Source organism: Engystomops pustulosus, chromosome 10 (genome assembly GCF_040894005.1).
Source record: "Engystomops pustulosus chromosome 10, aEngPut4.maternal, whole genome shotgun sequence".
Taxonomy (NCBI): Eukaryota; Metazoa; Chordata; class Amphibia; order Anura; family Leptodactylidae; genus Engystomops; species Engystomops pustulosus.
The window spans coordinates 74,997,773-75,011,179 of NC_092420.1; the positions used below are offsets into that span (position 1 = coordinate 74,997,773).

Consider the following 13,407-nt stretch of genomic DNA (forward strand, 5'->3'; position numbering starts at 1 on the left):
TTTGTAATACTATTTAACCCTTGTAATTGTCCAAAAAAAACTCTCTAAAAATATGTAAATGAGGCTAGAGGAATTAGTTTCAGTCCATGAGCATCATTCAGTGACGCCACTATTTCTGCAGCCTTGACCAGCGCTTTCACCTTCTCCAAATCATCCTTTGTTGGAGACATTACACGGCTTCTAGTCCCAATGGGCCGCCTGCCTAATGCCACCATCTTTGCCCGCATGCACATGCTGCTTGTCATTTTACTAGTGGATCCAGTCTTCATTCTCCGCTCTCCCTTTCGCTGGAGGCATAACCTAGGGCAGTGGTGGCTAACCTATGGCACTGGTGCCAGAGGTGGCACTCGGAGCCCTTTCTGTGGGCACACAGGCCATCACCAGAGAGGTCTCCAGGTATCTCCATGCAGTCCCAGACAGCCCAGGACTTGCTGTGCACGGAGCTATTTTTAAGTGACAGTGCTACCTGGGACTACTGGAGGAGTGGGAAGGTGGGGACAGATCTGGATTATCATTGTAGCTCCTGCTCTGGCCTGACAATTCTTCCTGTTTATGGGACCCTGGAGGGAAGCTACAATGATCATCCAAATTTCTTCTATTTTCTCCTTTATTGGTGTCCTCAGGGGCTGGTATCAATGAAAGCTGTGACAGAGAAGGGAGTATAAATCACAAATTAAATTTCTATGTTGGCACTTTGTGATAAATAAGTGGGTCTTTGTTGTAGTTTGGGCACTCGGTCTCTAAAAGGTTCGCCATCACTGACCTAGGGGATAACAAATATAAGAAGATTATCACAGTCACAGTGCCTGGATCTATGTGTAATTGACCATGGTTTATCATGATGGATTTTAGATTTCCTTGTTTGCCTTTAGATTTGTTGTTTGCTGCTGCAAGCAATGGGTCACATGACTCGCTGGCAGCTATGTCCCTGGTTTATCATGCTTCATTTTGTTGGTACAAGTAGCGCATATACTGTAATATGTATTACACTACTTGTTATAATACTAGTAACTTCTATAATTCCAAAACCTGTGTCATATCACAAGTGGTTGGCTGCTTTATGAAGTTTACCTACCTGTTTATGGTATACAGGCATGAGCAAGTTTAAAATATTAACAGAATATACTGTATTTAAAATGGAATTTAAATGGAAACCCCCACAGATGAACGGTTGAAGAGACAAAGTTGTTTCCCAGTGATCCTTTATCTACTTTAAAAAAAGTTAAATTTGTATCTTTATGCAAATAGCTTTACTTTGCACTAGGGATGTGGCTTTACCTGCTGATGTACCACCATGTGCAGTTTGCCTGTGTAGTCTGCAGAGGGCAGCATATTCAGGATTTCTAGCGCAAATTCTGAATGAATCTGGCGCTCCCTGCACTGCTCCAACAGAGTGCACCCCCTTTTTAACCAGGGGGGTGCAACACAATTCTGTCAGACTTTGCATGATAATCCTGGTGCATGGTCCGACTGAGCATTTATGTGCAAAAATTTGGGTTGCATGATGATAAGTGCATCCACGCCACAAAAGAGTAATTTTTACTACAATTGGAGAACCTTTTTCTACTTTTTCCACATTTACTATAGTCTCTGCCGGAAAAACGCAAGTCTCTGCCGCAAGAAACTCTGCCATTTCCGATCTGGTCTACAGGCCGGAACTGGCGGAGATTATGCCCATATTCACTGAGAGGCAATATAATCGCAGGACTGCCAGTACAGGGAATTTTAAGACTGGCATTCTAGATGCCAGTTTTAATTAAAAAAAACCCCAATGGAGGGAATTCATTAAGATTGCCATTTATAACGCCAGTCTTAAAATACCCCCTGTTGTGCACCATATTTACTAAGTGCCTCCAGCCTCTTAGTAAATGCTTAGTAAACTCCGCTAGTTCGGACCTATAGACCCCGTCTGAACTGGCAGAGTTTTCTACTATAGTCTCTGCATCCACTCTCTGCCCCATTAAGCCAATGGTCGGAGAAATTCTGGGACTGGGGAAATTCAGAAAACTGGTGGGGAAGGCATATTGAACTCCCCCATCGTGGGTCATAATAGATCAAGATACAATATTGTTGGGTTACTACTGTGTAATAAGTGATATCTGACCACAAGTGACTACTACATGTATAGGTTAACCAAAGCTATCCAACTAACAGTTGATCTTTGTGTCTTCTGTGATAAGGTGTTTGGAAACATCCGCCTAGAGGAGGACAGCCATATCAACAGACACAACAACTTCAGGAGTTTCTTTAGTTCCCTTATGCTTCTTTTCAGGTTGTATGACTAGATCTGTTCATCTAGGATTTATTTTGTTCCTAGGACATGACATTGTAAACCCATTATTCATTTCATTAACTGATGTGTTGATGGTAGGAGTGCCACCGGTGAAGCCTGGCAGGAGATCATGTTGTCATGTCTTGGCGATAAGGGTTGTGAACCGGACACTAGCGCACCCTCTGGACATAATGAGAATGAACGTTGTGGAACAGACTTGGCCTATGTCTATTTTGTTTCCTTCATCTTCTTCTGCTCATTTTTGGTAAGTTTCTTCCAATATTGTTTTTATTTTCCACTATTTTTTTAAAATTTAGATTTTTGAAGTTTAGTTACAATTCCATAATATTTGGGGTTGTCAATATCTCACCTTTTGGACACCTTACAACCCACCTAACATATTTAAGAATTACATATAAGAGAGGTGGCTATGTAAATACATTGGGGCACATTTACTTACCCGGTCCGTTCGCGATCCAGCGGCGCGTTCTCTGCGCTGGATTCGGGTCCGGCCGGGATTCATCAATGCAGTTCCTCCGCCGTCCACCAGGTGGCGCTGCTGCGCTGAAGTCCGCTGGAATGCCTCGAAATACACCGGCCTACCCAGGATGAAGGTGAGTGAAATTTTCGCGACACAATTTTTTTTTTAAATGCGGCGGTTTTTCCGAATACGTCGGGTTTTCGTTCGGCCACGCCCCCCGATTTCCGTCGCGCGCATCCCGGCGCCGATGCGCCAAATTCCGATCGCGTGCGCCAAAAACCCGGGGCAATTCAGGTACAATCGGCGCAAAACGGAAATATTCGGGTAACACGTCGGGAAAACGCGAATCGGGCCCTTAGTAAATGACCCCCATTGTCCTTTTAATCATACCAATCTTCTGATTGTCCTCCACCATGGAAATTGACCACAGCAACTAAAGTAGACACTTCCCAGACACCCAAATCCAGCGCTGTTCCCTTCTCTAACCAAAATGGAGCTTGACCTCCTCTGTCAAACACTTTCCTGTCGACAGCTAGCATGATGTGGAGGAGGTGGTTCTTGGTGTCATCATGGTGTCATGGCCACTAGGGTGTGGGACCTACTTGTTAAGTGAATCAGCATATTGGCTTTTAGTTTTCTGCTCCATCCCTGATGTCAATGCAGCTGTCACCAGAGATGGCGCAATTTTTGCAGTAGGTTACATTCCAGCACTATAGAAAAAAGTCTAGTTACTCACCCAATATTGGGTTTCCAATAGGTTTGGGTGGAGAGTGGGGCAAAATATCTGAGACTGTGTTTGCATGAAGGAAGTGCTTGGGTCCAGATGTGATAGAGTGAAGATGGGGTTGAGTGGACAGATGCCTTCTTGCTTGAAACGGTAGGTTCCGGTGGGAAAATATCTTACCAAGATAAGTACCTCCTTTATTTTAACAACCAAATCAGAAGAACCACCCTTGTAGAGATGGGTTCCTCCTAGATCCCCATCGCTGTCCATGGTAACACGCCTACAGTCCCCCTTCACTGCATGTGTTTTTCCACTATGCTCACAGAACGGCAAGAAATTCCGCTTGACTAGCGTTAAACTGTGTTTTGTAACCAGGTAACCAATAGTTATCCCAACTTATCCCCTGTAACCGATCAGCGAAGCGGAAAACAAAATCTCCTTGACACAAACTCCATATAATTACATATATACTCTGTATTATTCATGCTCTGGTAGAGAAAGCAGCACCTCGGGATAGGGAGGCGGCTGTTAAGGTTCTCTAGTGACAGTTACAATTTCCTAAATACTTTACGCTCAATTGTATGTTTACCTGAAATTAGATTCAGTGTTAGACCTGTGGTTCACAACCAATGGCATTTGGAGGAGTCTGATAATGGTAATTCTCTTATTGCATCAGTTCTGTTTTGCAGATATCTTTAAAAGTGTTTGACAGCCGAATGCAAATTGCCGCCTATTTTGTGCAGCGCTAAATGAAAGTACAGCGGCTCCTACACGCCTATTGCTTTTTGCACATAACATGTACTTATACTGTGTCAGACCTCAAGACTTAAGATATCCGGGATCCTTAATGCTTAAATGCTCTGTACACTCCATGCCGATAATACTATACATACAGAATTTTATGGGAATTTTTCATTTAACCTCATTCAAAGCCCCATCACAATAGTAAATTCCAGGAACTGTATAGTTCCTGCTGTATTTTTATGGGACAACAATGACGCCTACACAGGTGCTCAGTAAATCCATGGTAAATCCAAGCAGGGGTTAGTAGGCAGCCTGTCGTAAGTAATGCAGAGGATCAAGTAAAATACTGTGAGCTGAAGAAAAAAAAGTTCAATGAGTTGAAAACCCCGCATAAAACATGGCGCGCCAGTGCTCGACTTAAACCTCACCCCTCCTAACATTAGCAAACTGTATCACATGCATATATCTGTTCACATGAAATCACAGCATGCCTCTATGGACTTCTGCCCCTCTCCATGCAGGCTGATGTGGCTTCATGTGATCAGATATGTGCATGGTATTTAGTTTGCTAATGTTAGAAGGCTAAAGAATCTGAGATGATGTCACCCTGGTTACATGACATTACTGCTGAATGCTGAGAAAGCATAGGGAAGAGCTGCTGGATTCAGCCCCAGGAGGCCACGCCCCTACGACTAGCTATAAATGTCCATGGATACCAGGTAAAATTAGAAAGTTGATTATGTGGGGATCTGAGAGGCAAATTTTTAGATAAAAGAAGTTTTTCACTGACCAAACCCTGATCGCTCCCTGATCTGACTCTGACGTTATCTGCCACGCAAGTGTGACAGGGGCATAATGACATGCTGGTCTGGCTTTCCTATAGTAGAGGGATCTGAGAACGGAGCTACCAAATCAGCAAGGAATCCAAAAATTTTACCATCCACCAGAACAGCCCTTTGATGTATAACTCTACTTTGCTAGAAATGTTTAAATTGAATCTGTCACCAGACAGGAGCCTTTTTCAAAAGTGAACATGTAATAGACATCCACAGAGAGGAGATGTTTTATATAATAATATGAGCACATACTGTTGTCAGAATAGATTTTGGCTGGGAATACCACTTCTCAAAACCAATACATAATTTTATACCTGCTGCATGGTCTGGGGGTTGTTCCGGTCCATGAAAACAAAACTTTTTCTTTGTTGTTTAAATCCCTGTGTTATATGAATAAAATTGAAAAAAAATAATAAAAATCGTAAGAATAACATGAATCAAACTAAAATGTGAGAAATCTTTTCATGTCTGATACTAATTAGGCCTCTAAGGTCTCTGCCAGTGGTTACCCGAATTATTACATTGGGGGATGACAGACAGCTGTCTGCAAACATTGGTCCCAGTTAAGAAATATTTGCAAAAAAAAACTGAACACATTCAGATGTTCAATTATTTAATAAGGGATCAAGGAAGACGACATCTGCAGAATAATTAGAGCCGCTGCTTCATTAAATATGGATTTTGATATTACATATTGACTATTACTGAAAAGAAGAAAGACGGATACGCGAATGAAAGTCTTTTCTGGGTTATTCTGCACATGTCACAGTCATAGGAGCACATGAACCTTTGTCATGGCTTGAGTTTTTCTTTATTTTTTAACACTGTGGGGCAGATTTACTTACCCGGTCCTGTCGCGATCCAGCAGCGCGTTCTCTGTGGAGGATTCGGGTCTTCCGGCGATTCGCTAAGGTAGTTCCCCCGATGTCCACTATGTGTCGCTGCTGCACTGAATTCTGTCGGAGTTCACTGAAGTTCACCAAGCTACGCTGGGTGCAGGTAAGTGCGTGTCAAGCAACACTTTTTTTTTTTTTTTAATACAGCGGTTTTCCCGAATCCGTCGGGTTTTCTTACGGCCACACCCCCCCCAATTTCAGTCGCGTGCATGCTGACGCCGATGCACCACACTCCAATCGCGTGCGCCAAAAACCCTGGGCAATTCAGGGAAAATCGGCGCAAAACGGTAATATTCAGGTAACCCGCTGGAAAAACGCGATTCGGGCCCTTAGTAAATTACCCCCTGTATGTTGTGCATTTGAACTATTGCAACTTTTTTTTGCACCTATGAGAACCTACCTTCAAAGTTCGCCATTGTCTAGTTTTCTGCAGTGTTCCCTGAGTTATCACCTGATTCTAGATGTTAATTGGCGCAAATGTTTGAACAAAAGTCGTAAAATAAGTCGCAAATCCCCTCCTGCTGTTGTCAGGTGTAGGAAAGCTGTTTAGATTGTTTGACTTTTTTGCGACTTTTGTATAAAAAGTTGAAAAATCACTAAAGACTAAAGACATCTCAGATTTATTAAAAAGGCAAAACTCCTATGACACATCTGACCAGCAGAAGAAAAAACAGGAGCACAAAGCAAAAATTATTAGCATGACCCAACTTACCAAAAAGTGGAAACGAAAACCTAACTAACCCCTGTGGCAACTGAACATATTGCAGGACCAACTTTCTACATAATATCCCTAAGAGATGAGCAAATCTATTCATTGGTTCTTAGATTTGGAGGAATGGGGAATTTTTCAGGCAACAAATCGGAATCTTTTCTCCTTCGCTTTGGACAAATCTTTCAAAATGGTGGCTAAATACTGTGGTTATTGGTTCCAAAACTTATGGAGGGGGTGGGGCGAGAGAACATAAAATATTAACAAAATGAGCTTTTTACAATAAATCTATGTTTTAGAGAACTAGAGGGGGTTTATACCCATTTCCTGAAAAATTTAAGAAAAATATGTTAAAATATGAGAAATTTAAGACCCAAATAAAATATTTGGAAAAATTTGAATCTTGGATAATTAACTCATCCCACCACACACAGCTTGTATATAGTTACATAATAAGTGGGTATCAAACCCGTGTAGTTTAGAGAGAAAATTCCAGTGAATACCAAACAGGTACCCGACAGTTTAATACAGGTAGCGCAGGCCATAGAGAGTGTTACCTGTAGTAAGGGTAGAGAGCAATACAGACAGACATCAGGACAGAACATGCAGCAAAGGTGAATAGCAGTACAGAACATGTAGTATACGTGGATACCAGTAACCTATATACAGTACAGGTAGACAGCAGTGCAGTACATATAGTACAAGTAGACAGCCGTAAGCTATACAGAGTACAGTAGTATCCTATACACAGGACAGGTAGACAGTGGTACAGTACATATAGTACAGATAAACAGCAGTAACTTATATACAGTACAGGTAGATGGCAGTACAGTATATATAGTGCTTGTAGATGGCACTAACCTATATACAGTACAGGTAGACAGCAGTAACCTATATACAGTACAGGTAGATGGCAGTACAGTATATATAGTGCTTGTAGATGGCACTAACTTATATACAGTACAGGTAGACAGCAGTAACCTATATACAGTACAGGTAGACAGCAGGTACCTATATACTGTATAGAACAGGTAGACAACAGTACTATACATATAGAACAGATAGACAGCAATAACCTATACACAGTACAGGTAGATGGCAGTACAGTATATATAGTGCTTGTAGATGGCACTAACCTATATACAGTACAGGTAGACAGCAGTTACCTATATACAGTACAGGTAGACAGCAATTACCTATATATAGTACAGGTAGACAGCCGTATAGTACATATAGTACAGATAGACAGCAGTTACCTATATATAGTACAGGTAGACAGCAGTTACCCATATTCAGTACAGGTAGCCAGCAGTACAGTACATATAGTACAGATAGACAGCAGTAACCTATATACAGTACAGGTAGCCAGCAGTACAGTACATATAGTACAGATAGACAGCAGTAACCTATATACAGTACAGGTAGACATCAGTACAGTACATATAGTACAGGTAGTAAGTTATACAGTACACATAGTAGTAATCTACATTATATTGAATTAGAGGGTAGTACAGTACATATCCCATTACTATGACCAGAGAAGAAGTGACACGACTGCAGCTACTCCATGTGAAGAATATATAAAGACACCTGCCATACATAGAGCTGAGCTGCTATATTTACACTGGAATATTTTATTAACCATGTGTGTAATTTTTTTTTGTATAATCCACAGATGTTAAATCTCTTTGTCGCTGTCATAATGGACAACTTTGAATACTTGACAAGAGACTCTTCCATCTTGGGTCCACATCATCTGGACGAGTTTGTTCGGATTTGGGCTGAATATGATAGAGCGGCTTGGTAAATGACCTTATTATCCTAAAAATACTGTTATTTTAACACTCCCATATGATATGGAATGAGTTCTATAAACCTTCAAACAAATGTCAAAAATGCGGGTCTTCTGCCGGACTATTGATGACTTTTTGTGTCCATTCCTTGCCCACGCCTTTGCCCATGTCCCAGAATTACCTGCTGCAGTATCTGGGTTTGACATTTTGCTGCCCCAGGAGCTCTCATGGTGCAGTGATTGAAGTTGTGGGGGGGTTTGCCTCTGTCCATGGAGGTATCTCCAGCTTCATGATTGTGAGCTGTGCTCTGATTAACGTGCCTGTGCTTCTCTTCCAGTGGCAGGATACCCTATAAGGATATGTACAAATTAGTCCGAGTCATCTCGCCTCCGCTCGGCCTAGGAGAGAACTGCCCCTACAGGGTGGCATGCAAGGTTTGGTGCCCAGTCTCTCAGCCCTTTCCACTCAGCAAGGGCATAGCTTACCTTTACCTTCCCACCTTTCCCTTCACCTAACTGTCCCTTCCCCTCCACCGCTCCACTACTGCACCATGCAAGGGACCTCGGGCTGCTGCCTCCAGGTTTAATAAGCGACACCACTCCCTGACAATCCCACAAAATCAGCAGCTGCACCCAAGCTAGTCCCTGGGACTCAAGATCTTTGTAATAATCAGCTGTGAAGCGTTTGAGATCCTAAGTTTGATGTAACAGTCAAAATTGAAGAAGATTCAGCTCTAGACGTAATATGTATAAAATTGGCAATAACCATTACTATAAAACCATACAACTATACATTTATATATAAATGTAAAAATATATCATCTCAAATATTCCCATTACCCAGAGGGCCAGGGTAACTAGTGTTGTGGGGCAGCTGGTTGACTCTTCAATCTGCAATGTAGCATGAGCAGAAGGAACTTTTAGGAAAATGCATGAAAGCTTTCCTTCTACACATTCGGGAGCATGCTTTGCACTGGTGCATGCCAGGAGGAAGCAACTGCGGGTTCCCTACTTTCCAATCTATTTCCCTCTGGTCCAGTTAAATGATCCCCAGATGGGATACACGGCTCCCCCCAATGTTCTCAGCTCAGTGGCTGTGAATATTGGGGAGACGGCTGGAATACGACAAGCTGTTTTCTGAGGCTGAGCCTGGAGACGAGTATCTGACACGCTTGCAATATCATTGCAATAGAAAAGTAGTAACTCTCAAAACAACAAAAACAGAAGAGACGAATTGGGTCGAGGGTGGAAAATGTCTAAATAAGGGTATGAGTGCGGTATAACCCGCCTAAATCAGCTCCTGGGGTAAAGGCATTTAATAACCCCTCCGTCTTCTCTTCTGTTTCCCTCTTTCTTTTCTGTTTCTTATGTGTTTTTCTGTTTGTTTTTTCTTTTCTTGTTGGTTTGGGGTTTTTTTTTTTTTTGCTTCCTTGGTTTTTCTTTGTCCCTTCATTGCTTGCTCCATTGTTCTCACTTCACTCCCTTCCTCCTTCTCTGGCTCCTCCTGTCCATAACCAGTGGCCGTATCCATTATACAGAGATGTATGAAATGCTGACTCTCATGTCACCGCCGTTAGGCCTCGGAAAGAGATGTCCCAATAAAGTGGCGTATAAGGTAGAGGTCACCCTTATTATAATTTGAACAATCTGAGGTTGTGAAGTAAGAAAACTTTTCGCATCATATGCCTTGGGATTTCACTTTGTATTCCATGTGTTCCTTGTTTTATACTTGATGTATTATTACAAGCTCCCTATGATTGTTACTCTCCCCCCAATGACTGTCTTTAGGTCACCACCATCCACATTAGATGGTCAGTCAGTTTTGGATTTGTCTGCCATTCATCTAATGTGTATGGTCTAGTTAGACCGATGTTCTAATGTTCGAATTCTAATGTTCTATGGTCTAGAACTCTAGTTTTGGGTTCATGAATTAATTCAACCTAAAGCTATTCCTTCCTAGTCAATCACCCACACATACACTTGGGCTCAGCACCCATGCTGGTCCACAGTTTGATTGCTAGGGAAACAATCCTGTTCTGGACAGAGCTGGTTCTGGACAGTCAACCCTGTGCCTTGTGTGTGCTGTCCAGCAGTACCGCCACCCTTTTCTGGATATGAGTCAGGTTAGGCTCTGCATGCTCCTTTTCCTGGGTTACCTTTTCTAGATACTCAGGTGTAGGGTGGAGCTGGGGATATGGAGGGAAGTTTGGGGAGTGATGTCTTCATCCTTGTTCTGTGTATGGTGTAGTGATTATGTGCCTATGTGTGCTTGTCTGCTTTGGGTCCCCTTGTCGATCTCCCATATCTTGGGCGCCCGGTGTTTTTGTACAGAGATTGGTCCTGATGAATATGCCGGTGACAGAGGATATGACGGTGCATTTCAGCTCCACGCTCATGGCTCTCATCCGGACTGCACTGGATATCAAAATAGCCAAAGGTGAGATGTTCAAAAGGAGAAGGGCAGGTTATACATATTTTCATGTCTGCAGGCAGATCGATATGTAGCAGGAGATGATAAGCGAGTTACAGATAATGTCCTATATGCAGGCAGCTCGTTATGATGTAGCATGAGGAGCTGAAAAGAATGGGCAGCATGGTGGCTTAGTGGTTAGCATTACAGCCTTGCAGCGTTGGGGAACTGGGTTCAAGTACCAGGGTAAACATCTGCAAATAGTTTGTATGTTCTCTGTTTGCGTGGGTTTCCTCTGGGTCCTCCAGTTTCCTCCCGCACTCCTAAACATACTTGTAGGTTGATTAGATTGTGAGCCGAATTGGGGACAGGGACTGATTTGGCAAACTCTGTGTAGTGCTGCGTAATCTGTGTGCGCTATATAAATAAAGGAATTATTATTAATTACTGTACTTACAGGCAACATATTAGCATAGTAGCTAAGCAGATTGTTTGTAATGTCTTGTTTGCTGGCAGCAATTTATACAGCATGAGGTGCTGAGCACATTGTACATAGTGTCCTAGCATCAGGCAGAATGTTATAGAGCAGGAGGAGCTGAACAGATTGTATATACTTGTCAGCATGTTATACAGCAGGAAGTGTTGAGCAGATTGCATAAAGTGTCTTATTAACAGCATGTGATAGAGTAAGAGCATATATATAGTTTTATGGGAATATATTCAATATACCTTCTAATAGACTGTGTAAAATCTCTGCTCAGTAGAGGCTTAGGAGTTCAGTGTGCCCTTTGCAATCATAAGGTTTTACCCCAAATCTGGTGTTTATGTTTCCATTCCTTACGTGTTGTTTTCATTCTTGTCCTTCCAGGTGGAGCTGACAGACAACAACTGGATTCAGAACTGCAGAAGGAAATACTTGCCATTTGGCCAAACCTATCTCAAAGGATGTTGGATCTGCTTGTACCAATGCCAAAATGTAAGACTTTCACATTTGTATACTAGAAAATAAATTATAAGTAATAATATTGCATGAAAAAAAAACAGGTGGCAGGTTCTCTTTAAAGATTTCTTTAGGTTGCATCTAGACCCTGATATGTGAGATGCAATATAGGAAGACGTTAGATGATTAGATTGGAGACTCTTATGGAAATTGAAAATGTGAAAAAGTTGAAATTCTCAAAAACTGTCCATGGTCTGAAATTCCTAAGATCAGAGATGATGCATATACATTTCCCTAGTGAAACGCTCAATAAGAGGATTCTTTAAGGTTCCTGAGGAATAAGGAGACAATGGGGGTCATTTACTAAGGGCCCGATTCGCGTTTTCCGATTTGCGCCGATTTCCCCTGAATTGCCCTGGGATTTTGGCGCACGCGATCGGATTGTGGCGCATCGGCGCTGGCATGCACCCAACGGAAATCGGGGGGTGTGGCCGAACAAAAACCCAACGGATTCGGAAAAACCGCCGCATTTTTAAAAAAAAAAATGTGTTGTGAAAATTGCACTTACCTTCACTCAGCCCGGCTCGGTGTATTCCAGTGCGTTCCGATGCTCTTCAGCGCAACAGCGACATCTGGTGGACGGCGGAGGAACTACCTTAATAAATCCCGGCCGGACCCGAGAACGCGCCGCTGGATTGCGAATGGACCGGATAAGTAAATCTGCCCCAATATGTATAGAGCACATGGTGGGAAAGGAAGGGGCCTAAGGTTTTACAAGAACATCCAGAAAAGTTCTTCCAAGAACAAGAAATCTTGAGCTGTGTCCCTTTGCCAGGTCATATTGGAACGGAAGATTTTGGAGATGTAGGTTCACGGTCACTTCAAATAAAAAAATCCTTAATACTAACCCATATTATGGTTTAACTTCATCAATGTAAGGACCTGACCATATATACGTAGTAGGGGAGCAGGACAAATGTAGAAGACAGGATGAAAGGGATGAAACGGTCCATGACTGGTGGCTAGAGGACTTCACCTTCACATTGCTGGACTAGCAATGGCCAATGACCTGTTTGACCATTTGGAAGTCTTAAGACATCTACAATGGTGGTCTATCTCCCTATGAATGCACAACCTACACTAGGAGCTGGTTTCATAGTAGAGACAGTATTGACTAAAACTTGAAGATTACCTTTAAGAGTAGGTGTTAAACTGTTCCTTATCCTGCTAAGCGTAAGTGGTGTAGGAAATACATTTGATATCACAGTGAAAGCCTCTTGGATGGTGGGGACTGTGGAATTGTACGTCTCCTCAGCCTCACCGGCTCTGTCTAATTCTATGTACTGTGATTTGAAGCGCAGCGTGTATTAATTCAGTGTGAAATTAGTTGAGGCTCTCTTCACCTTCACTTGTTTGCCTGCTGTGTCAGACTGACAGCAAGATACGTGAAAAATCACTTAAGAGGCAAAGAACCTGATAAGTTTGGCTGTTCGTGCCAGATTTTTGCTTTTATGAGAAGTCATTGAAATAACAATTCATAAAAGAATCTAATTTATGTAGAACCTCAGGTTTTAACAGAAAATAAAGTACCAATTTGGGAACA

General features: G+C 42.3%; 1 protein-coding gene across 8 annotated transcripts in view; it reads left to right on the top strand.

Moving 5' to 3' along the window:
• The window catches only part of CACNA1E (calcium voltage-gated channel subunit alpha1 E), a 499,672-nt gene that overhangs the window by 471,356 nt on the left and 14,909 nt on the right, over positions 1–13,407 (top strand). For 6 of the 8 annotated variants that reach the window (XM_072129135.1, XM_072129137.1, XM_072129142.1 and 3 more), the window contains 6 exons: positions 2,181–2,272; positions 2,372–2,537; positions 8,338–8,465; positions 9,973–10,069; positions 10,786–10,891; positions 11,733–11,840. In XM_072129135.1, coding sequence (XP_071985236.1) covers positions 2,181–2,272; positions 2,372–2,537; positions 8,338–8,465; positions 9,973–10,069; positions 10,786–10,891; positions 11,733–11,840 — 697 coding nt within the window. Of the gene's footprint in view, positions 1–2,180; positions 2,273–2,371; positions 2,538–8,337; positions 8,466–8,792; positions 8,890–9,972; positions 10,070–10,785; positions 10,892–11,732; positions 11,841–13,407 lie in introns of all 8 variants that reach the window. The other 2 variants (XM_072129136.1, XM_072129138.1) reach the window with 1 other exon arrangement.